A 25,187-nucleotide genomic window follows, 5' to 3' on the forward strand; every position below is an offset into this window, starting at 1 on the left:
CCCAGGCTGCCTTTGCAAGGTTTGCCAAAAAGCAGCACGTACACCCAAGATGTGCCAGATGTTGCTGCTGCTGCCCAGGAATGGGGCTTCAGGTCTGTGGCGACATCATGAGCAGATGGCAATGGCTGGGAGGAGTGCAAGGAAGGGTGGGAGGAAAGGAAGAGAGACCCAGCTGCCAAAATGTCTTGCCTTGGCTCTGCTCACAGTAAGGGACCTGACTCAGGTTTTGAGTGTATCAAAGAGAACTTTAAATGTTGACTTGCTTGCATGTGATCTACAAGTACGCATCAAGTGAGGCATCTTCTAATATCAATTCAATGGAAAGAAATGGGAGCTAAAGCAGGTCAAGCAGAATTTAAGTGTAGACTTGTGAAACTGGGGGCAGAGAGGATCTACCACCAGAAGGGCTCACCAGGGGTCTCACACACTTGCCACCATTTGCTATCAAAATGGAATCTTTCCAAAGGAGTGCTCCCAGTCAGCCATGGTGAGACGCAGAATCACAGGGTGAAATTTTATGGCCTGTGTCACACAGGGGTTAGACAAGCTGCTCCTTCTGGCTTTACAATGCATCAATCTACCAGTCTTTCTTGAAACAAAGAAGAATCTGGACTAAAAGGATTTTATCAAGTCCAGCAGTCAAACCCTGGAAATGGTATCTCAATTCATTTGCTCAAGCTGTGATGAGGTGTACAGAGGAGGTAAGAGACCATGAGAAAAAGGCTGGTCTTGTCAGAAAAGCCTATGGCTATGAACCAGGCGAGAGGGTTTTACATCTAGCTCTGCCACAAAGTCCCAAAGCCATGCTGCTCACGCCTCATACGTCAGCGACTGCCTGGAGGCAGCCGATGCAGCCTTGGCTTCACCATCCAAGAGCAGCTGGAGACCTGCCTCGTGGCTCAGGAGCACTGGGATGCTATGGCGGCTCTTGCCTTCCAAAAAGAGCAGACCGAGGAGCTGCCAGCTCATCCAGGGGGTCACCCAAAGCTAGCAGACATCTCAGAAATGCAGATTATAATTTTCTATTTCATTCCCCAACTATGGTGGAATTTCTTCCCTGGAAGGGGAGCTGTGAGGATAAACTCAATAACATCTGTGAAGTACAGATACTACTGCACTAAGTGCATTGCAAAAGCTCATAAGATGATTGTTAATTACATGTTCAGTGTGCGGTTGTAATGGCATGCATTAAAAGGCATGGGGTCCCCACTTTAAATAATGGGGATAAAACAGATTAAACGTTTGCCCCTGTTCTGTGGGCTGAAGAACGCAATTCAGAAATACTTCATCCGCTATATCGTCATCTCAGATACCTTTGTACCACACAGGGACAGAGTGAAACAGCCTTCGTGTAACATTTCCTAAATTGCACGTATTTGGTCCTGTAATCTTACTAAATTCTCTCCATCGTCAATGGAGAGAGACTGGCACTTTCATAATCCAAGCTCTACATGCATTATGGCAGGACAGATCCTCTGCAGAGCAGAATCACTCCCAGGCTTCTTCCAACTAAAGCAAATCTGTGATACAGGGGGAGCAGATGTCTTTAGCAAAAGCAACGGGTGGCCAAGTGGGAGACTAAGCTCAGTTCCCAGCTCAGTGTACCCCACAGAAGTGGATAACAGCACGGCAAAATGTTGGGGAGGAAACAGTGGGCAGCTAGGTAAAATACCAGGGATGACAAATGCCTGGGATGACTGAGGAGCTGGCACATTAGTGCCAAGATACTGGAGAAGTCTTCATCCGAAACATCATAATTCCTCCTGAAAAGGACCTGGCTCAGCCCCTGCAATACAGCATTTTACTGCAGTCTGCACAGTAAAAAGTGTCCAAAAAAGGAGGACACTGATATGTGTGTTAATCAAGTGAAGAACCATCTACAAAGAAAAGGCATGGATCTGTCTTCCAGTTGAAAAGCTATAAATAGCCTTGCATACTTGCTTATCAGATTGGTTCGGCTGCAGGGATAATCTCCTGGAGAAAGCAATGGAAGCCCTGTTATGTTGGATATTTATAACTAGATGAAAGCCTAGAAAATGCACAGCCGTGTCAGTCCTGCACTCGTGCCACGAGATAGGGTGAGTGGGATCCAACTCGTCTCTTCAGTTTAATGTAAGGTCAAGAACGGCTTAGTCTTCCCAGCTTCACAAAAAACAAAATCTGATCTCCTTGAGGGGCTGGTGCTGCTTGAGCAGCTGCAGAAGCCAAGACAAGGGCATGGTGAGACAGTCCCCAAAAAGGTCATGATGGTCCCACATCACTGGAGACTCTTTGCAGGAAGCAAGACATGACCCTTCTCTGGACAAACAAGACAGAGAGGTCTTGTTTGCGCCACAGAGGTCTGATGTACCACATCTTGGGCAGGCAGACCGTGGGAAACGCAACTCTGATGAACTGATCTAACATGACCAGTACTTCCTAATCTCCAGATCACCTGGCCTGGTGCCAGGGTCCCCTAATAGTCTGCTTAATGGATCACGACCCTGACCCCAGCCCCTCAAGTTCATTGAACTGTCTTTGCCAGATTATCTGCAGAGCACCAGGACTGACTAGGGTTAATGCCTGTGGATTCCCCAGAGCCTTGGCCTGCCATGGCCTCTGCACTGAACCTGGTTTATACAGGTCAGGACGGCTGCTGGAGGCACTGGAGCCTGACTTCCCAACCACTGCCACGTGAAGGGAGCCGAGCCAGGACAGGCTGAGGGATGGCAAGCAGAACAGGGTTATGGTTATCCCCTGGGAGCCTCTGCACATGTCTGTATCACGCACAGATTTGTTCATGGATGGGTGTGTGGAGATTTCTGTCCTCCTGGGCTGTGAACATACACAGGGTCTCTTGTGCAAAGGGAGGAAGCTGACTAATTTATAGGGCAGATTGGGTTTTGTGATGCTGTGGGCAGGGAACCATGCCCCGGTGCTCTGTCCCTGTGAGAGCCACTGCTCCGGGCAGTGTCCCCTAGCCTTTCTCAGGTCTGCTCATCCCCATTGGGCAGACAATGAACATCCCAAGGACTAGAGGCAGCTCTCTCTGCCCTCCATCTCCTGTTGCAGACACTCCAGGTCCTCCTCTCTCTCTCCTCTTTCTACGTTTAGCCCTGCTCCTCCCTCATCATCTCTGGGTTGCCTGTCAGGGTCTCAAACATTCCTCTTCCAGGCCCATCATCACCACAGCCCCACTATATCCTTCAGCACTGCCATGTGGCATCTCCTTGCCCACATGCCCTTCAAGCCTCTCTTGCAGGCACAGGCTCATACTCAAGGGCACTTGGGAAGTCCAGTACTGTTGTCCTGCACCAGGACTCCAGGAACCTCTCCATACTGCTCTTCCCAGTTGACTGGCTGATACTTTTGGGAAGAAAGTGATCTGCACAACACTCCTAAAGAGGAGGGTGCCTCATATTGCAAGAGCAACAAATGAATTTGGGAACCCTGCCAGACCCGGCACCACCATGCCTTGCTTCAATGGTTGTAGCATAGCGAACTCCAGCATTACTCCAGGAACTAACCTGGGAAGAAGGAAGAGATGTTCCACTAGACCTTCAAGACCACAAATTACCCTGGGCCCCATGTGTTCCTTAACAGGGGGACCCAGCAGGTTTGCAGCTCCCTAGACCAGCTGAACACACTCTCAGCCATTTTCACACCACATACAGACCTGTCCCAAAGTCAAGGATGCTCCCAGAAGTAGGGGGAGACTTCAGGAGAACCCACTGCACCTCCTCTTTTTCCCTCCCAGAGGTTTCTTTGAACTTGCCAGCTCCATTGCAACCTCCCCTCAGTACAAGAGCACAGAATGCAGCAGGTACAGGAAAGTAGATGTTATGCGCACAGCCAGAGCCAAGTCCAAGGAAGCAACTTAAGCTGGCCAAAGAAGATAGCTTGGGGAGTGGGCTCATTGAGGGTAGTCAGGCAGGCAGCACAGAGGCAGCACAAGAAGCAGAACTGGGGTCGAAGCTGCGCCAGGGCAGGGGAAAGCCAGCTCTCCCACGGTGAGAGTGCAGACACCTCCAGTGGCATTCTCAGGTAAAGGTGGACCTGAGCAGGAGGTGACCTGAAGGGCCCAATGAAGGCAGGACATGTCGCTCTCGGGTTTGCCACCACCATGCTTTCTGATCCTCCACTCCACGTATCTCCTCACCCCATTCTGTGCCACTAAACCTGCTCTCCTCCTCTGTTCCCCGGGAAACTCCCACAGCTCAGACACCCATCACAGCACAGAGAGCTGCATCACGCCCCAACCAGCCCTAGACCCCTGCCCTGACACAGGGGCAGGCACCCATGGGACCACCCGACTGCTGCACGCAAGCTCACCGTTGGCTGGGCTACAACCCCCTCCCCATGCCGCCATCTCGGACCATCCTTTTGGGCCCCCTGTCTACATCATGCCAAACCCACCTGCCTCCTCGACTATTCCCAATCCCACATCTCCTAGCCCCCAGCAGACCTCCTGTCCCTCACCCACCTCTCCCCTCCTCACCATGTCCTTTCTGCTCTCTTGCTTTGAGCCTCACCTCTTCTCCAGCCTCCCAGCCCCACCAGACTTGAGCGTGACAAGCCTGTCCCAACTGAGCTCCTTGCCCCATCTCACCCGCAGCAGGGGAGGTGCAGCATTGAGGATGAAGAGCCTCGGGCACAGGGTCCCTGGGGAGGTGGCAGGCACGCGTGCCGCGAGCACATACCGTTCTCAGGGTGCTCCATCTCCCCGATGCTGCCATCGGGCGTGGTGCGTTCGTAGTGATCCTCAGGCAGGGCTAGTGGCCCAATGCGGGGCCCCGACGATGACTTGCTGCTTGGGGTCTCTGATTCCTCCAGCCCGCTGTCATAGTAGCTGTGCTGGGAGGGATCCTGCAGGTCCTGAGCCTGGCTGGCTGCAGAGAACGTCACTCGGCGATGAGGTAACTGGGAGAGAAGAGAAAAGCTGTTGCATCACGCACGCAGCAGATGAAGGCAAAGGCGGGGTCATCAAACCTGATCCCTAAACAGAGGCAGAGCGCTCCTGCCCAGCGCTCCCAACACCAGCAAGGTCCATCATCAGCCCCCCCAGCCAGCCCGACAGACATGGTGCCGGGCTCCACCCCAGCCAAGAGCACCCCATCAGACACCACCCCATGCAGGGAGCACACCTTGCACGGTCTCTGCACTCCCCTGACCCAGCAGCTCCCTCCATGGCTCGTGCGCCAGCCGCCTCTTCCACGCAGAGACAACCCTGGGCAGATGCCCTCTCGCATTACAGGCAGGCTCCAGAAAGGTCCCCCATTAGCACAGCATCCTGAATCATTGGCCCCCGCCCTTCATCTGGGGTCTGCACTTTGCAGTCAGACTCTGCATGCACGCTTGGTGCTCTCAGAGACCTGTTCTCAGAGACCCACCTGCTAAGCCCACCCGAGAGCCTCTCTAATGGGATCACTGCCCAGCGGTGACAACGTCCCTCACCTTCCAGCCTCTGGCCTGACACCATCTCTCATCCTAAGAGGTTCTCCATCAAGGGTCACCATCGCTTCTTTTGTCTGCTTGTTAAACATTTCAAAGACCCTACTTCACACTTTCTTTCTCCAGCTTTGCCTCATGCTTGGAAGGAGCTCCCTGCAAACAGCCATTAAGCTACATCATTATCCTCCTCCAAATCCTTCCATAAAATCCTTCTTTGTCGTGATTACTGAGGAGTGGAAAGGGTAGCACAAGTTCGTAGGGCAAGAGCAGGATGATGAGTGCGGAGAATGAAACACAAACACCAAGAGAGAGAAAAAGACACAAAATCACCCATAAATGTAGGCAGGAGCCCAAGAAACGAGCTATTTGATGGGGCTCTGAAGGCGATCAGGAGAGAGAGGAACCAACACGCCATTTAGGTTGAATACCTTTTTTGCTGATGTCTTTACTACAACTGAGTGGCAATCAGGCATCCCACATAGCTAGCACCGATGAGGAAGGGGTAGGAATTGAGACTAACCAAGGGAAGGAACACACAGGGAACATTTAGATGAGCTAGCTGCTTTTAGGTTGGTTGGACCTGATTAAATTCACCCCAGGTGCTTAGAGACCTGATTTAAGTAACTTCAGAGCTGCTGGGGCTTTTTTTTTTTTTTTTGCCTTTTTTTTTTTTAGATTTTTTTTAAAGAATTTGTAGAGAATCAGGGAGCTTCCAGAAGACTGGAAGTGAGCTAAAATAGCGCCTGTCTTTAAAGATGAGACAAAAGAAGAGCTGGAGAATTATAAAACAGTTAGCTTAATTTCAGTTCCTGGAAAAATACTGAAACAGATAAAAGAACTCTTTGTAAGTACCTACAAGATAACAAGGAAATGAGTAACAGCCACTGTAGGTTTGTCACAAACAAACATGTCAAGCCATTGAACTTCTTCCTTTGAAAAGACATCAGGCCTTGTGGATGGAGGAGGAGCAGTAAATGTTATATCTTGACTTTAGGAAGTTTTTTGACACTATTTTAGACAATATTCTCATAAGTAATGCAGGAAAACAGTGTAGGTGCAGCATAGTACTTCTCTGCTTAGGTAATATAGTGCAATTCACTGCAGGGTGGATTTCAAGCATTTAGAAAGTTGTATTCAGAAAGTAATTACTGAAGACAGGCCTTTCAGCTGGGATGATGTATCAAATGAAATTCTTCGGGTTGTGTCCCGAGTCCATCGCTAGCCTGTATTTTCATTAACTGCTTGGATGACAGATGTGGAATATATCTGTCACATTTGCACACTTGGGAAAAATTATCACTGCACAAGCAGCAGGCTGGCTGAAGGATTGGGGGTTACAACAGATCATGGGTTGACTATCCATCAACAGTGTCAATCTCTCACCAAAAAATGCATCTATATTGGGATGTGTAAACAGGCATTTTGTCTTTCAGTCACATAGGGTTCTGTCTGCTCTGCTGGGCTCAAGTAGGACTTCAGAGGCAGAGCTGTGTCCAGTCTGGGCACCACTTTCAAGAACACGTGCAGCAGTTAAGCAGAGAGGAGCAGAAAAAAGTAGCTGTTAGAAATCATAACAAACCATGAAAAGACTGAGGAAACTGGTTTGGGGAGGAGAAGGCTAAGGGTGGCAAAGCCAGCACTCTTCAAGCTCATACGAGCCTTCTGCAAAGAGAAAGGTGCTGCTTTTGACCATGGACAGGCAAGAAGGAATGACCTTCACCTGCAGCAAGGAAAACCGAAGTTAGCCACTACAGAAAAAAATACAAAGGTAGGTTTAGCCAAGTGTGATAGATTGCCAAAGCAGAAGGTGCAATCTTTGTCATGAAGGGATAGGCGAGCACCTCTCGGGAGGTCTTCGTGTACAGCTCTGGAGGAGCTGAGGTCAAGGCAGTCCTGCCCACAGCAGAAGTCTGTGCAGATGACCCTCCCAAGGTCATCTCCCAGCCCACTTTGTAAGCTGTGCAGCTGTGTAAAGCCTGCAAAAGCCTTCACTGCACAGACGTCACTGCCCACCATGCCAGGCAATGCTGTCCCACAGCTTCCTCCTGCACCCTGACTGCCTGTCTAAAACTGCTTTCCTCCATCACTGTGGCTCATCCCTAGCTCAAAGCTTCTGCTTTCACTGTGTGCTCGTAAAACCCCAGACAAACAACTAGGGCTCCTTGGGGTGCCTGCAATAATATAAACAAACAGCCTCAGAAACCCAGCCTGTGACAGCTACTATCCCTCCCCTGAGGGGTCTCCTTCCAAATAGCATTACTTTTACCTAAAAAACACCTCCTTTAAATGTCAGATCCTGCCTGGCAGCCCTTGAAAGGGCTCTTCTCCTCACCGCAGGGCGAAGGCAATCCACATACAACCCTGCTCCCCTCCAACGCTTCGCTTCATGGCAGCATGGCACTGACAGGGGTCAGTGCCCCCTCGTACTCTGCGCAGTCCTAGCAGTAGCTTGTGTCTGGCTGAAGCTCTCCACCCGAAGTGCCTTGTTCTGGAGTCATGGAAAGACTTTGAATCCATTTGTCTGGCACTGACTTACAGAAATTGGGTTTTGTTTGACCTTTCTCTGCTAGGTTAAAGAGCCTTTCAGCACATGGTATTTTCTACACAAGAAGTTGCTTGTACAGTGCAATCAAGGCATGCCTCAATCTTCTTTTTGAGAAGTTAAACAAACCGGGTTCCTTAAGTCTCAACCTGCAAGCCAGAAAATCAGTTTTTGTGGCCCTCATCTTTACTTGCCCCAGTTTTTCCCCACTCCTCATCAGAAGCGATCCCTGCAGGACTGCTGGTGCCATCTCACCAGGGCTTTCTGCAGAGCCTTTCTTCTCCTCCTACCTCTCAGGTTTTTTCATCTGAGGACTGTATTAGCCCTTTGGCAGGAGCACTGTGAGTGCTCACACTGAGCTACTCATGCAGTGTGACCCTTAAATCCATTTTAAAGTCAGTGCTTTCCAGGATATAAACCAGCATTCCCTATTTCTCAATGTACAGCTTTGCATTTGGCTGTGTTAAAATGCACTTTGTTTAAATGGGCTCAGTTTACCAAGCAATCTGGATTGCTCTGCATGACTGCTCTATCCTCATCATGATCTCCCACTCCACCAATCTCCGAGTCAGCTGCAAATTTTATCAGCGGTGATTTTATATTTACTTCCAGATCATTGATTACAACGTTGAATGGCAGCGGGCACAGTACTGCTGCCGAAGAGCTCCTCCAGGAGAACCTCGTTCCACAAGGACTCCCAACCAACGACTGCCTTTCTTCGCTAAGCTGATAAACCAGATCTTCATCTATCTAACAATGCTTTACTTATAATGAGTAGTGTTAATTCAAAATAATAACAATAATAACAACATAACACATTATCAACTCGGCGTCTTCATCAAACTCCAAGTTGATCAGCTGCATGCTGTAATCTCACACCAACATAAAACAAGCTCTGCTGCTTCAGACCCACAGGTACGCCTAGAGCAGATCCTGTTCCTCACAGTGGCCAGGAGCAGATGCCTAAGGAAAGGTTTAAGAGCTGGACCTGTCATGTAATGACACTGCCCAGTATCCTTTCCCATCAAACTGCATTGACTGACGTCAGTGCTATTTCCATCATTGAGTTTCCTGCCTTAGCTATTAATCCAGTTGTTCCCTGGGGCTGGCGAGGACAGTGTGCAGTGCACACAGCATCCCCATCACTATTCCAGCTGGCTCACGGCATCACTGCCCTCCCACTCCTCCTGGCCCATCCCGGCGTCCCCAGCTCGATTAATACTCCCAGATCAGAGAGCTCCTACTCCAGACCTTTGAAGACTGTTTGGAAAAAATTATTTTATTTTATTATTTCAGATATCACTATTTCAAGGAGATTATATTTTTAATGTCTTTGCTGGTTACCAATGCATTGGCATTTATTGAATACTTTTGCATTTTTCTCAATAAATAACAATTTTGCAATCTCCATTTGGAAACGACAGTTACTAGATTCCACCTCTTTCTAGCACATTATTTAAAGTACTCCTTTTTGTGTTTAGCTTGTCAAAATTGATTTTCCCCCAATGTTTCTGGCTTTCCTTGTCAATTTTCTACACTCCATAACTACTCATTTCTACTAATTGCTATATACTCCCTCCCTTTTCCCTTTCTCCCCCCCCCACCTCCCCCAGTATTTATTGTTTTTCTATTTCTAACTGCTGTCTCCACTTTGCCACTGCACGAGAATGGGATTTGGGGCAAAGCTGTTTATTTTCTTAGCTGAGGAACTGTGGCTCTGAAAAAACTCCTTTCAAGGGCTCCCCAGTGCTCACTCTTATATTCCTGATGGGGAGACCTGCCTGTGCCAGCCTGTACATCTGAGGAGCAAACTGAGCCCCCGTCCCTGACTTTCCACAGGGAGCACCGGCAGTTGCCTCCAGCAACGGCGGATGCTCTGATGAAGACATTCATCCCCTAGTAAATCCTGCGGGTTTCTGTTGTGCTGCAGCTCAGTTTTTTTCCTGAGCAAGGAATTGTTTGCAGCTCATACGTTTAATGACCCCCATCCTCTGTGAAGTGCTCTCACGCCTTTTTGAGTCCATGCCTGCTTTTGGCCTCTGTGGCATCCTGCAGCAATGAACTCTCTGCCCATGTGCTACGCGGAAAAGCACTTCCCTTTGGTTTTACATCTGCCGCCTGGTAATTTTTCCTTGAACTTCTCCTACCTGCAGGGTTATGAGAAAACATGAGTAATTGCTCCTCGCTCTACCCCTTTCCAATTTCACAGATCCGCTCTGCATCCTGCTCCACTGTGTCCTCTGTGAGCTGCAGCGTGAGAGTACATGCAGCCCGTCCTCCTGCAGACGCCGGGCAGGTCAGGCCAGCTTTGCTGCCCTTCTCTGTGCCTGTTCCAGCTCTGCCACAGCCTTTCCACAACGGGGAAGCCAGCGTTGCACCCACCGTTCCAGTTTTGGGGCTTCTCTGACAGTAGCTGGGACTTGTTTTGATGAGAAATTTTCTCGGGCTCTCCCCGACAGCCTTCCCCAGCCTGCCTAGTCCTGGCTGCACACACCAAAACCCCCCAACACCAGTCCCTGCCAAGGGGCTCCTCTGTCCTGATGCCCTCTACCATGAGGGTCCCCACCTACGGATGCTGGAGAGGGACTAAGGGGACCCCCTCCCTCCTCAGCACCACTCTGCTCCCTCCTGCCTCTCCCCTCCATCGCAAACATCTCCAGCTCTCATGGGGACCTGGACCAAGCCGATTCTCCTTGCCAAACCCAGGGAAAACAAACTCAGCCAAAACGAGAGCAGCGCTACAAGGGAACAGGGCTGCGGGGTGTCACACGGGCTCCCCGCAAGTGCACGGCATCACCCTCTGTGCAGACGGCATGGACCGAGTGGCAGGAGATGCAGTCCCATCTGATGATCGAGAAATTGCGCTGTTCACAAAGAAAACCTTAAAATCTGCCCTGGGCAGCCTTTTCCTGCTGACAGGAATGGTGCGGTGCAACAGCCCCCACAGAGGTGAGCCACCCTGCTCCCCCTTGAGCACCGATTAATGCTGGAGTGGTAGAAATATCAAAATTGTTAACTACCTCGCTGCTGATCCGAAAGCAGGATCCGCGGCGAATGGGCTCATCTGGCAGCCTCCAATTGCTCCTGCACCTCCCCACATGCCAGAAGCCTCAACGGCCTTTCAGCCAGCTGCCAAAGGAGCTTGCTTCCCCAACAGCCACCACAATGCAGCAACTCACAGGGCTGAAAGTGAAAGGCAATGTCAGACCCACTGCCCAGAATATAAAAATAAGTGACAAGGGAGCCATTGTAGCACATGAGTTCCTCAACTTCAGATTAATTCATGAACCCCTCTCTTTTACAAACCAACCTGGAGCTCTGCAACATCCCTGGTTACTGAAAAAAAAAAAAAGATAAGCCCAGGGACCATGCCCCAAACTACACAGATGCAGCTTTTCATGTATGGACGCTTTGCTGCATGTGGGAATTATTGTATTTGCTAGCGTCATGTCTGGAGAACAGCACAGCTCCAGTGCAATGCAACACAGGCCGCAGAGCAGGAGGCCGAGGGGAATGTTATGACCATGGAAACCAGGGCAAGCCTCGAGGAAAGCTGGAGCTGAATTGCCAAGAACCATCCAGGGCAACGCTCTAGCTCTAGGAAAGAGGACACAAGCTCAGCTCTTGGCCATAAGCGGTCGACCATTTTACAGCTCATCTGAGCAACAGCATGTGCTTCTGGTGTTTTGGGGTGAGGACGGAGTCAGAGCAGAAAGCTCTCCCCATTCTTTCCTGTGCTACCCCAGCAGCACGCCGTCTGGCCACTGCACTGACTTTTGGAGAAGAAACGCCCCAAGAGCATCCCCCACTCCTCCTGCACCCACCCTCACGCCATACCAAGGCTGCCATACCTGCACGTGATGTGAAGAGCTCACAACGTTATGCGGCACCAGGCAGAGCAGCATGATGAGGGAGAGTGTCTGCGTACAAGCAGCAAAGGCAAATGCTGCCCTGGCTTGGCGTCAGCCTCCTGGCACCCGTGGTAACCCTCTGCTCCTCAAGGACTGCGTTTCTCCCTCCTGTGCCCCTCTGGTCCCCTTTGTGGTCTCGGGATCCTGTCTGCCCCAGAGGTTCCTCCCTGCCCTGCCACAGCATCTCCAGGTCCAGATTTTCAGAGGCACAAGGGCTAACCACCACTCTGTAAAATGGACTGAACCACGCCAGAGCTGCAGTTCCTAGCAGTACTGGATTGCTCCCTTTTAGCGTAACATGAAGGAATTGAGGAAAGAGCTGGTGCAGAGCAAGGGAACAGGTCCCGGGGGCTCTGCCTGCTTTGGTCAAGGGAGGGATGGAGCAACCAGGCAGGACAACTGCCTGCCTGGAGCTCCAGCCACCACAAACAAGGGAGGGTGATAGATGGACCCAGCTCTAAGCAAAGGTGTGGTCTACACACACCTGTAAGACCCCTCTGGCATTCAGAAAAACTGTTCAGGCCTTCCCAGTTTTTTGTCATTGAAGGTGGTGTCTCCAAATGAGCGCTGACAATTCTGGACAGGACTACTAGCAGACTTAAAGGCCCAGTTTTCTGATCTACCAGACTGACGATTTGCTGGGATCACCTCCATCACAGCTACTGTGGTTGCACAAGGCACATTAGCAACAGGGCTGACAGCTCCGGTCCATCTGATGTTCATAAGGTCTTGTTTGATGGCTGTGCTCTGCCCACAAATCCTTGTCTGTATCCCCATCCCAGTGTCTGAAGTAAGGGTTGTTCCCAATAACCCTTTACCTCTTTCAGTGTTGACAAATGAAGCTACAGAAGGAATCCACCACTGGAGGAAAGATGCACAGGAATCCATGTGAATCACACCTCCCCAAACCAGGTATTATCTGAAAAGCAACTGCTCGCTCTTCTAAGTGGCTGTTTGCATGGCTTCCACTGCTGACAATTAGCAAGTGCTGACCTTGCAGTCAGAAGAGAGGTGCTACAAGTCCTGCTGAAATAATGGCAGCAGAACAGCCATCCTAAAATGGACATCAAATCCCAAGGCACTATTTAATGAATAAATCTGGGTAAAATGTGGGCTGACGCCACATAGGTGCCCTGAAGCCTCCTGAAATTTGCATGACGCTCAAAGAAGCCGCCAAAGCCCGGTGCCAACCTGCCTGGTCAGATCGAATTTATCTAACTCATAGCAAGATCTAACACAATTAGAAACCCATTTAGACAGCCTCAGGACAGAGATTGCCTAACCTCTCAGCCTATCAGAGCTCTGAGCCCATCAAAGATGTGCAATTTGGCTTTTCTTTGGTTGAAATTAAGACTGGAAAGGAAAATACGGAAATAAATCATCTGAAGGGTAAATCATAAAATCTAAAGGGGTCATAATCTTTATGGAATGATGTCTAAATTGGAATGACCGTGGTGTCCTGAAATGTCTATCACCTTCAAGCTGATAATAGAGCCATTTTGCAGATAGTTGGTATAGAGCGGAAATTGCTCAGGACACAGAAGGAGGTCTCATAATCACGTTAAAACCATCTGAAGATCCCAGGGAGAAAAAGGTTCCAGGACTGGGAGTAACACTTGCATAAAGCCCTTGAGGAATCCAACAGCTGTAGAGTGGGAAAATAATGCTGGCAAAATAATGAGCTAATCTGGCTCCCAGTTGCACCCAGTGGAGCTGACAGATAGTATTGAAAGCTCTGGGGAGAGCAGGGGGTCCCAAGCCGTAGACTCAGGACTCTAAAAAAGGAGAGATAACCAGGAATGCTTCAATGGAAGACTTTGCATGGGAAAAATGTCAATTTGTTGAAATTGGATCATTTTTCAAGTGAGTTTCTTGTTTCAAAGCTGGGGCAGGGGGGATATCTTTGCTGACATGCAAAAATGAAAAAAATGATGCTCTTGCAAAGGTAACTTTCACTTCAGAATTCAAGCCAAGTATTAATTATGAAGCTAAATTCAAAAAGGTCAGTCAGAATCATGCCTTCAGAAATTACTAGGAAAAATATATATATTTATACAGCTATATCCATTGATTAACTTGAGCCAAAATAGAAAAAAAATTGTCAATTCTTGCTGTTATGTTTTCAAATTCAAAATTTTCCTCTGACAGCAACCCTGTTTTCTAACCACCTCTATTTCCATAGGCAAAGGGCAGAAGCTTTTCCTGCTTGGTCAAGGAATTGTGTCTGTGCATCAACACACTCTAGACATCAGCAGAGCCCTCACTTTAGTGCTCTGCAACCAACCTGCACCTAATGATGAATGATAATACTGGGTAAGACAAGCCTTCATTTGGAGAGATCAAACAGGTAAGAGGTAAGACAAGTAATATTGTAAGGCTTGTTAAGGCCACTTATCTTGCCTGCACTGGTCTGGCATTGCCACTCTTACTGGCACAGGAACCCTAGTAAGGATGAGCTGAGGACAGCTTGCTTTTACCCTATCCTCAAATCCCGGGTGAGCTGTCAAGTCCTTAGGCCAGAACTTGCAGATCATGGCTCAAGAAAAATTTCCTGAACATTAGAGAAGGTTTCTGAGCTCTATTCTCTGGGCAAGAGATGTCCTGATAGTCCCTAATAAACTGTGATCTACTTGAAATCCTTGGAAAAAACAACCCAAGCTCCTCCAGGCACTCCCAGAGCCTTGAATCACACCACCTTGCCCAGCCTGCATAATAACGAAGGGCTCTTCAAACATCTGAAATACTGATTTTGCTTTCTACTGGGCTTGAGTGCTTTTGATGAAGAAGCAGAAAGATTAACAGATTAGTATAAGAGGAACATCAGACATCACATTAGCAAGACATTTAGAGCACGATCTCAGTCCCAAGCTCAGACAAGAAGTTCCCCCCCCCCAGCAGGGATGGATATCTGTCAGAGTCTCCCTGGGATTCCTGCCTCCCTGGCAGCAGCTTTGCAGCTGCTCAAGAGCATTGGGGAGTTTGGAGCATGTGAAAACCAGGCCACGTGGGAGCTAAATAGCTCCGGGCTTTCAGGTTGCTCAGGCCTTTAGAGATGTCTCAGAGGAGCTGAATCAGGGCACTCTGCTCCGAGAACTTCACTACGGAGCAGGATCAGTTCCAAGGGAGAGGTGGCGATTCGCTGCCCTCCCAAAATGATGGCTCTAAAGACACCTTTGATGAAACCTGCCAAGATCACCAGCCATGCCATGCCACGTTTAGATAGTAGATCAGGAGGCAGGTATTTTGCAAGTGAAGAGGTGCTCAGAAGGTTGTTTACCTCCTGGGGCAGGGGCATCTTTAGGGATCTTTGGGCGGGATCCACAAGGCATGGCTGTGAATGCCAAAATGGATGTAAATGATGAGATAACACATGACCTTTCTCCTGCCCTCCTAGCAGGTCACTGCCACAAACCTACTCTCCCACCCACTCTTTCCTGTGAGCATCTGAAGGATTGAGGCAGTAAACAGCTTACACCATGGGAAGACATTCATGCAAAACAACTAGGAGACATTTTTAAGGGATTTTGGGGAGTTGTTTTCTTTCTGTTCCTTTGTTTGACCTCCTCTTTGTCTTGTGCTTTCAAGCCCAGGGTTGAATCAGGAACCCCACTAGGAAAAGAAACCTATACTGCTGGTGGAATATGGAAAGCAGGTCCTCAAGGGTGCAGACTGAGACCTCCAGAAAAGTCCAGAAAGTCAGAGAGAAGACAAAGTCAACAGAGGACCTACTGGGGGGTGGCTGAGTGGGTCTGAGTCGCAGGTGACCCTGGCTCCCATAAGTGAAACCAAGACCGAGCTTCTTCCCGGTTGGACTGATGGACGCTGAGCTAGCATCAGAGGTGACAAGAAGAGGGAGAACAAGTGCCAGAGGTGGCCTGTGCCCCTGCAGCCAGGGTCCTCCCCAGCCACGTTCAATCCTTCTCCGCCTCAGCCAAGCAGACTGCATGCTTCCCGGGCTCCTGAAGGAGCAGGGGACTGTGGGAAGAGTCCCTTTTGCAGTAATCTCCATCGACCATCTTGGTTTCTCCCAAGAGCAGAGCTTGGGTTGTGTAACTGCAGCTTGGATGGACCGGCTTGCAGGGCAGTACGTAGGAGCACAGCTCTCCCGTGGAGATGGGCTGTGCCCGGGGTTTCAGGGGCAGGTGCTCTCACACAACAGGTATGCATGGGGATGGAGGGGGAGGAAGGTGCTTTGGGCTTGGCACAGGGCTCAGCTCCAGGGGCAGCGTTCAAAAGAACATGCCGGGAAGAGAGAAATTTGACAGGGTACCGCAGGGGCTGAATGTCCAAGACGCCACAAACCGTGAAGGGGAGCTCCTGCTCTTTGCGACCCACCGCGGCACAGCCCCACGTGAGTCAGCCCGTGCACAGCTGCGTGGCTCTCGCACCCGATTCACGCCGGGGCTCCTGGGTGGACACCAGCTCCAGAGACACAAGCGCACAGCATCCACCTCTCGGCTGCTGCCTCACACCCTCCTGGGGCTGCCCTCCACACCTTGAGCTGACACAGTTCCCAGGGACAGAGCTGCTCTGCGCCCCTTTGCTCCACACATCCTTTAGCCCTTGCTCTCCCCCGCAACACCCCACCCCATCCTGCCCTACATCACGCACCCTCTCATTACCCCAGCCTCCTCTCCATCCTGTCCCAGAACATCCCAGCTCTGTCCTCACCCGGCAGCACCCCACCCTCCACCCCCTCCAGCCTCATCCCCCCCTCCACCCTTCACCCCATCCAAGTCCTGCTGGATGCTCTCTGGGCGGAGGGACCACAAAGTGCCCGGGGACACGCCCCGTCGCAGCATCGGATTTTGCCCCAGGATTTGGTTGACTGATTAAGCAGGCTGCAGGGCTGGGCCCTGCTCCAGGCTGGTTTGTGCGTGCAGGGAACAGCACTGCAGCTGAGAGCCCGGCCGAGCGGGCAGAGCAGTGCTGGGAATATCAATCAGTGCGGCTTGGACCAGGCGGCTGCCCACACAGCCAGCGCTTTCATCGCACAGAGGTTCCACAGCTCGGCTGTCAGAGCCAGCCAGGGACTCAGCCCTGTGCTGTGGAGGGCTCAGCATCCCTCTGTACTGGGGCCAGCAGACAGCCGGTCAGGAGAGACTGATGGGGAGCAGAAAGCAATGGGGAAGGGGGAGGTCACTGCCCGAGCAGAGCAGGGGGAGAGATCAGGAGAGAGGGATGGAGAAGACCAGATACAATTGTGAAAGAAAAGAGGAGAGGATGGGGGGGGGGGGAGGAGAAGCCCCCCAGATCCAAGCTAGGAAAGCCCGTGTTCACCACAGACCAACGCTGGCTCCAAGTGCATCAGGCAGGGGAGAGCCTGGGGGTGTGAGAATTGAGAACAGGAGGGCAGGGAGGAATGAGCAGCATCTGGCTCAGCAGGGTGGGAAGAGGGGACCTGGCCAGAGCTGCAAGCCACCCAGGCAAGCCCAGCCTGATATGAGGGGCCCCAGGCAGGTAGCACAGGCTGGGCGAGCCTTCAAGGGAGCAAAGGACAAGGTCCCAAGCTCTGGTGAGGCCAGGGACTGTCAGGCAGGAGAGACTCGATGCTCTCCTCAATGGGATAGGGACAGTCAGTGCCACTGCCTCCTTGCAGACACGCTGCTTACAGAGGAGTCGTCACCTGCCCAAGGCTGCCCACTATGTACACCCTGCTGTCACCTCCCACCGCAGGCAGGCTACGTACACCCCACTGCCACCGCTCCGCACAACAGAGCTTGCACATAACCCTGTGCCACCTCTCCCTGTGGTAGTGGCTGCGTACCCCCCGTGCCTCCTCCCGCTGCAGTACAGGCTGCACATGCTGCCACCTCCTCTGGGGACAGCGGCTGTACCCCTCCCTGTGCCACCTCCTCCTGGAGGAGACAGGCTGCACCCCTCTGTATCACCTACCCCTGCCGCACAACCTGCGCACGTGCCTCCGCTACCCCCCGCCACAGAGATCGCACGCACCCCTGTGCCACCCCGCAGTGGGGTACAGGCTGTGAGCACCCCGCTGTCACCTCCCACACGCAGAGCGCAGGCTGAGTACACCCGCTTGTCACCTCCCCCTGCAGCACAGCCCACGCACACCCACGCTGCCTTTGGCGGTACAGGCCAGGCTGTATCACAGGGTTGCTTGTCGCCCATGGCTGAAGCTCTTCATTTCGGGGTCCCAAATGTCCCACGGAGCTCTGCCGGGCAGAGGCACCCCTCCCTGCCATAAACCGAAGTGCCCCAGCACAGGCCTGCCAGGAGCCGTGGCGCATTCCTGCCTCGCTCGTGGGGCTCTCGGCATCCTCACTAACTCCCCAGAAGCCAGCGTGGTGTACGACCCACTCCTCGCCCCCTCTTGTGCTCCTCAACTCCCACAAGCACCCCATTGATGCTCGCAAGCTGCTGTGCATTCATAGTTGTTTTACAGAGCCCAGCCACTCCTCCCAGCACAGTTAGGGCTCAGCCCCCGCACCGGAGCCCCCGGGACCTCACCGACACACTCCCTCATTCAGTCTCTGCACGTCAGAGCCAAATCTGAACCAAGTGCAATTGATCCCGGGAGCAGGAGCTGATTTTGCAGTGCCTGGGAACTGCTCCCAGCACAGTGTCTTTCTGAAACTGGGGAAAAACAGGGCAGGTCCCCCATGAACCCTCAGCTCCATCTGCAGCTCGTTGCTGGATCCATTTATCAGCTCATTCCACGTGAACGACCTTGAGAAAATCCACTGACCCAGGACGGTAGGAGACTTTCCCAGACATCTGCCAACACCTAAACCTGCAATTTATGGAGACTCTAAGCTAAATTCTAAAACAAGACAATTTCATTTCTGTCCATTACAGTTACAATATTCCTCTTATCCCCCCCCCCGCAGAGAGTAATTAATACTGCACCGTGCTCTTGAGCCTGCAGGCAGGTGCAGGCACCTCTGCTGAGCTTGCAGTAGCATGCTGAAGTTAACACCACTCCAGCCACCTTCTCAGATGGTGGGGGGGCTGTAAGGACCCAGGGCAGTCTTGGGTTTGTACAGCCAGGAAAGTATGTAGCATAGCCCTCCTGGTATAAAAAAAGCCCTAAATGATGGAGCCTGGGAGACAGGCAGAAGAAAGAGATGCTCCCCACGCCAGCGTCTGAGAGGTTGCGTTCTCACCCCACGTTCATCAAAGAGCTGCAGAGGACAAGGAAGGAAGGGAAACTTCTCTCAGAAAGTTCCCAAAGGGAAGCAGATAGCAACACTGAGCCAAGCCCCCAGACTGCCCTGCCCAGCCCTGCAGGAACTAGTTATTTAGGTGGTTGCTGGTGTCTCCTTTCCTCCTCTGCAGCCATTGCATCTCCCCGCAGGTCCCAGCTCTGCCTGCCTGCCTAGGAGGCCCAGACACTTCCTGGACGGTTCAAGATAAAACCTTATGCTGTTAGCAAAACAAACTAGGAGGCTGTGAGAGCCAAGGCTGGCACAGGGATGAAACCACCGAAGCCAGAACCACTGGTTTCCCCAGATGATCTAATCTCTCCCAGAGCCAGAGCTCCTCTTCTCCAGCAGCCTGGTGCAGCCGGTTGGAGCCCCTGGGGAAGAGGTGAAGCTGGCGTGATGGGTGCAGGGATGTCTGCCCCAGTTTGAAAGAAAAACCATGAGAAAGAGGAAGAGGTGGCCCCGGAGGGGGTCCCTGAGATGTGATGCTTGGCAGGAGGGAGGGGGCTGTAGGACAGCCCCATCCAGGGCCTGGGGAAGGGGTGCTGTGCTGCTCTTGCCTAGCAGGATCCATCCTCTCTCCAACCCGTTGGAGACAAGAGCCTGAGTGAGCCCCGTGGCAGCAGCATCACCCCCAACCTGCCTGCCAGGAGGGGCAGAGCCATTTTTATGGGGAGCATGGCCTCCTGGCTCCATTGCCCTCCCGCAGCCCCACCACCACCAGCAAGCCTGCCTGGGAGGACCTCTCCTTCACTGCAAGGGTGCCCATTGCATCCCAGGGTGGGGGGGGAGCACCTTGCTTCGGGTGCTTCCCCCCGGCACTGCTGACGCACTGAGACTCCATCTGCAACCACGTGCATCCTCATTCCAGCACTGCAGCGGGCGAGTTGCAGGCATCTTCCAGCCCTCACCGGCAGGATTTGGGTCATGCTAGCCAGGCATCGCGTGGCAGGGTTCTGCTCCTCCATGCACTGGCTTTGGAACATGGGTGGGTCTCAAAAGGACGTGGGTATGAACCAGGAGAAGCTATGGAGGGGGATGTTGGGGTGGAAGAAAGCTGGGCTGGCTGGTCCGTGGCTCAGACTGCCTCCACATCCACACATGTGCATGTGTGTGTATGTACATGCATGCGTTGTGAACCAGGTCCTGGAAGAAGCTGTCTCCTTAGAGGGCCAGGCAGTGACTAGAGATGGGAGTTGTCAATCTGGGGAGGGGGGCTCAGTACCATGAGGCTTCTGGACTGGCCATGCTGGGGCACGGTGGAGGGCTTGTGGAGATGGCTGGCCCACGTGAGCATCACTTCTGGGCACTGCGGGGCCCGGGTGCTCTGGTGGCCGAGGACATGGAAAAGATGCCTGGGAAATTGCTGGGAGCAAGAGCATCTTCAGGGGCAGTAGGGAAAATAAGGCACAACTGGTCAAAAATAGAAAACTTTATTGAAATCAAATCCAACAGGGCAGTTGAGCTCAGCCCCACGGCAGGAGCCCAGCCTGCCGCTCACTGGGATACAAAGAAGGGAGCAGGGGTCTCCACAGGGCACAGAGGGTACAGCACAGTGGGGGAGTGGGTTTTCCTCACTCACAGGACCGCAGGAAGAAGGCAAAGCCACAGGCACTCATCCCCCCTCTCCCTCCCTAGCTACTTAAGGATAGACCCGACAGGCGCCAAAGCAGAAACGTGGTGCAAGCTAACTAGCCAGACAGCCCAAGGAAAGAGGGTCCTGCAAGCTCCAGGCTCATCCCACGACCTCCTGGGACAGTTCCAAGCTCCAGTGCACACCAGCGAGCAGCCCTTCCCAGTCCGCAGCCAAGACCTACCTCCGCCTTGCCCCGCACGCAGCAGAAACCCCCGGCTGGACCAAGAGCAGTGACCCGACCGCAGCACGCAGCAGAGACCCCAGTGCCCCGCTCCTCCAGCCCTGAGCACGAGACCCAGCCCCAGCCCCAGCACACGGCCGGACCCATGCCGCCTGATGGAAGCGCCCCGGCCGCCGGGATCCGCTCTCCCCCTCCGCAGCGGCTGCAGCACGGCTGCCGCAGAGCCGTAGCTCCGGGCCCGATGCTCGCGCTAAGGGAAGCCCGGTTTTCACCGCGCCGACTATGGCAGAGGGCCCAAGCCTGGGGGAAGCCAGAGCTTGAGCCTGGGAAAAAGGCAGAGCTTTGCTCCTCCACCCAGCCCCACCTGCCTGGGCAGCCACAGCGGGTGCAAAACTCCCTTTTGGGTGGCTTTGTGCACGGATGGTTAAAAGGTACAGCCGCACCAGCAGAGGCAGGCTGGCAACAGCAAGGCTAGTGCCTTCCTCACTGCTCCCTGGACAGGGGCAGGGCTGGAAACGAGCTGCCCAGAGCTGTGGCAGGAGCTGGACCCGTCTCTCCTACCCACACGTCAGCCCAAGCGGAAGGATGGATGGGAGGGTGGGCATTGCCCTCCTCGGTGCTCTTACAGCTGGTCCCCAAAGGGGACCTGGGCGAGTGGGATTCCCTCCCCAGAGCTCCACATGCAGAGGCACACGCATGCAGCACCCTTCGCATCACCGTCACCCAGGCAGCGCCGCCAGGACCCAGCCCCGGGCGCTCTGACAAGGGGTCTGACAGTTTTTGGACTCCCCCTCCCACCATCCCCATCCCCTCCCCACCCCACAACCAGGCTCAGTGGCTCGGCTCCAGGGTAGTTCTCCGCCAGCCTCCCAGGCCACGCGTGCAGGGCTGGGGGCCAGTCCACGCTCATTCCCAAACCTCTGTCCAGATGGCTCCCCGATGCAGGGGGGGGGCCGCTGCCGGCCTCAGGATGAGCTCTCCTACCTGCTTGTTGGTGTATTTCTGGGGATTGGTGCGGTAGCTGTAGTCCGAGTACTGCTCGGAGCCCGTCGAGTTGTTGTCCCCGGTGCCAACAAAGGTGTTGGTGGCCGGCAGGTCCTGCACCACTTGGTGCTTCTTGGAGGCAGAAGGCGACTGAGGCTGCAGCTGGATGGAGGGCAGCGGCGAGTTGGAGCGGTAATGGCGACCCAGGTCTGGGCTGCCCGGTGGGTAGTTGAGAGGCAGGTGGATTCGGGGGCTGTCGCTGACAGAGTCGTTCATGAGGTTGAACTTGAGCGATTTCTGCAGCCCCGTCTCCTCCTCATCCTCCGTGGGCTTGGGCGGCTTCGGAGACTTGCTCTTCTTCACCTTGCTCTTGCTCTTACCACTCTTGCTGGCCTGCTTGGGTGCATACAGGTCCTTGGTCTCCTTCTTGCCCGCCTGGTAGCCGCTCTTGGCCTCCCGCTGCCGGCAGTAGCGCACCAGGACAACCAGCACGATGACCAGGGTGACGGCCACGATGCCAGCAATGACTCCAAAGAGGATGTTGCTTCGCTGCTTGCTGCGCTCGTATTCAGGGTCCCCAGCGATGTCTATGTCGAGCGGTGTATCCAGGCTGTGCCCCACCAGCGTGTCCAGCAGCGTGCGGTTGGCTAGCGTCTCGTTGACGTAGAAGTGCACCAGGGCCGTGCCGTGCCGCGAGGGCTTGCCCTTGTCATTGACACGCACTACCAAGCGGTGCAGGCCATGGTGCTTGCGGAGGATCTCCTTCTCCAGGGTGATGTCTCCACTGTGCGGGGAGATCTGGAAGAGCTCAAAGGGGTTGCCTCCTGTGATGCTGTAGGTCAGCTCTGCGTTGACACCAGAGTCAATGTCCTCTGCCTTGACCTTGCTCACCTGCTGGCCAGGGCTGGTGTGGGGCAGGATGTGTTTGTAGGTGGCATTGGAGGGTGAAGTGATGAAGGGGGCATTATCATTCTCATCCAAGACGTTGATGGTCACCCCCACGTAGGCAGACCTGGGAGGATCCCCACTGTCCACTGCCTTGAGTCGGAAAGTGTACGTGCTCTGCTGCTCCCGGTCAAAAGAGATGCTGGAGAGGATGGTGCCGGTGCCATTCTGGATGACAAAATCCCCATTGTCTTGCTCCACCGACAGCTGGATGCGGGCGTTTTCTCCTTTGTCAGCATCAATCACCGTCACCATGCCCACAGGGCTGAGGGGCGGCATGTTCTCCATCACTGAGAAGTTGTAGCCGCTCAGCATGAACTTGGGGTCGTTGTCATTCCTGTCCATGACGTTGATGGCCACAGACGCTGTGCCCTTGAGGCTGGGGCTGCCCTTGTCTGCCGCCACCACCAAGAACTCGTAGCGTTCCCGCTGCTCTCTGTCCAGCACTGCCTTCACCCGGATCTCCCCGGAGTCGGGGTCAATGGTGAAGGAGCCCTTGGAGGAGGGGTCTGTCACCAGGGAGTAAACCAGCTTGGCATTGGAGCCACTGTCAGCATCGCTGGCACTCACCTCCATCACCAGATCGTCGGGCTCATTGTTCTCGGGGAAGGCCACCTCGGTGAAGCTCTGGCTGAAGACAGGCGCATTGTCATTCACGTCCACTACTTGCACCTTCAAAGAGTTGGTGCTGGAGAGGGGCGGGTTCCCCGAGTCCACCGCCACAATCTCAATAGTGTACTCCTTCACCGACTCGTAGTCCAGTGGCGTGGTGGTCTGTAGGAAGTATTTCTTCTTGGTGTCACTCCCTGTTTCACTAGCCTGCCGCAGCTGGAACGGGACATCACCAGCCACCACGCAGGTCACCACGGCGTTTTCGCCCTCGTCTCGGTCGGACACCTGCACCAGAGCCACTGCTGTCTCTACTGGCACATCCTCCGAGATGTTTGCCATGCCATCCTGGTGGGTGACGAGCCCAATGCCCCGGATTTCTATGGAGGGCGCATTGTCGTTCATGTCCTTGATGGTGACCACCACCTGGGTGCGGGCACTCTTTGGGTTGGCCCCCTTGTCCTTGGCCATGACGGAGAACTTGAGGATGTTGACGTCCTCGCGGTCGATGGGTCCCTGCACGGTGATGAGCCCTGTGGTGCGGTCCAGGCGCAGCAGCCGGCGCACCATGTCTGAGGCTTGGTGGAAGGAGTAGTCAATTTCGGCGTTGGCGCCCTGGTCCGAGTCGTTGGCCTTCACCTGCGGGACGGAGGGAGAAACGGTGAGCAAGAGGGCAAGCCAGTGCGAGCCCCTCCACAAACCGCCGCACTGCCCACTGCAGCCTCCTCTGGGGATAGCTGGGGGGAAAAAAACAGGATTTCCTCTTCTGGGGCCAAGGACTATGGGGCAAAGAGCCTGGGACTGTCAGAGCAGCTGGGAGCGGCCCTCCGGCACAGAGGCTTTTCTTTGCTCTTCCGGCAAAACCGGCTAGGCCGGTTGGCCGCGCTCCTCTCCCGGCCAGCTCCGGCACGCAGGGAATCCTCTGGGAACCCGTGCCTCTTCGACCCAGGCAGCAGCAGCGGGGAGGGACGTCTCCAGCTGTGCCCGCTTTGCAAAACCCTCCCCAAAGAGGGGCTCGTTGAGCAGCTGCCTGGCCGATGTGAGGATGAGGAGGATGGAGGCAAGGATGTGCGGAGCTGCAGCAGCGCCATCCCAGCATTCAGGGATTCAGCCAAGCGGGGACTGGGGCTGCCTAAGCTCTGCACAGCACCAGCCATCCCTGCCCACCCGTCAGGAGCTCTGCATTCACATAAACCTGCCTCTACGCCTATTATTTGCTTTCTAAAGAAGATGAGGTTTGTCTAACATTTGCCTCCCTAATCGGCTCTCCGAGCAGCCTCTTCTCTGCACCATTTGCTGCTCTGCCGTTATCTTGCTCAGCAGATTTGGATGGAGAACGAAAGTTGTTAAATGTAAATTCCACCTTTTACCTCCACTCACAAAAAAGGCGGAAGTCATTTTCCCCCTGAAAGATAAAAGCTGAGCAATGGCAGCAGTGGCGTCTCAGCCCATTCTCCTCCCGGCCGTGCAGCTCCCTTATCTGCTTCCAACTTCCATTCTCTTAACAGTGAAAAATGAATTCTTAAAAAATTCACATCAGAATTAGCAAGCAGATGAGAGCTGGCCGCGCTCCGCTTATTAAGATGGCAGCTGCAGATAAACAGATGTCGGCTACTATCATCTCAATGCCCCCTCCAAGCCAAATCCACTGAGATTCATCCCCTTGGGCTCCCCGGTCCAGTTTGCACCGCTGCCTGAGATGGGGCAGAACCCCTGGCCCCTGCAGACAGCAAGGCACCCCTGGAGTCATGGGCAGCCCCCCCAGACGGGCAGTAGGGACACT

General features: G+C 53.4%; 1 protein-coding gene across 2 annotated transcripts in view; it reads right to left on the reverse strand.

Moving 5' to 3' along the window:
• The window catches only part of PCDH1 (protocadherin 1), a 56,756-nt gene that overhangs the window by 24,085 nt on the left and 7,484 nt on the right, over nucleotides 1-25,187 (reverse strand). For both annotated transcript variants that reach the window (XM_052816294.1, XM_052816295.1), the window contains exons 3-4: nucleotides 21,851-24,043; nucleotides 4,680-4,899 (exon numbers count right to left, since the gene is read on the reverse strand). In XM_052816294.1, coding sequence (XP_052672254.1) covers nucleotides 4,680-4,899; nucleotides 21,851-24,043 — 2,413 coding nt within the window. The remainder of the gene's footprint in view (nucleotides 1-4,679; nucleotides 4,900-21,850; nucleotides 24,044-25,187) is intronic.

This window comes from Harpia harpyja, chromosome 20 (genome assembly GCF_026419915.1).
Source record: "Harpia harpyja isolate bHarHar1 chromosome 20, bHarHar1 primary haplotype, whole genome shotgun sequence".
NCBI classification, from domain to species: Eukaryota; Metazoa; Chordata; class Aves; order Accipitriformes; family Accipitridae; genus Harpia; species Harpia harpyja.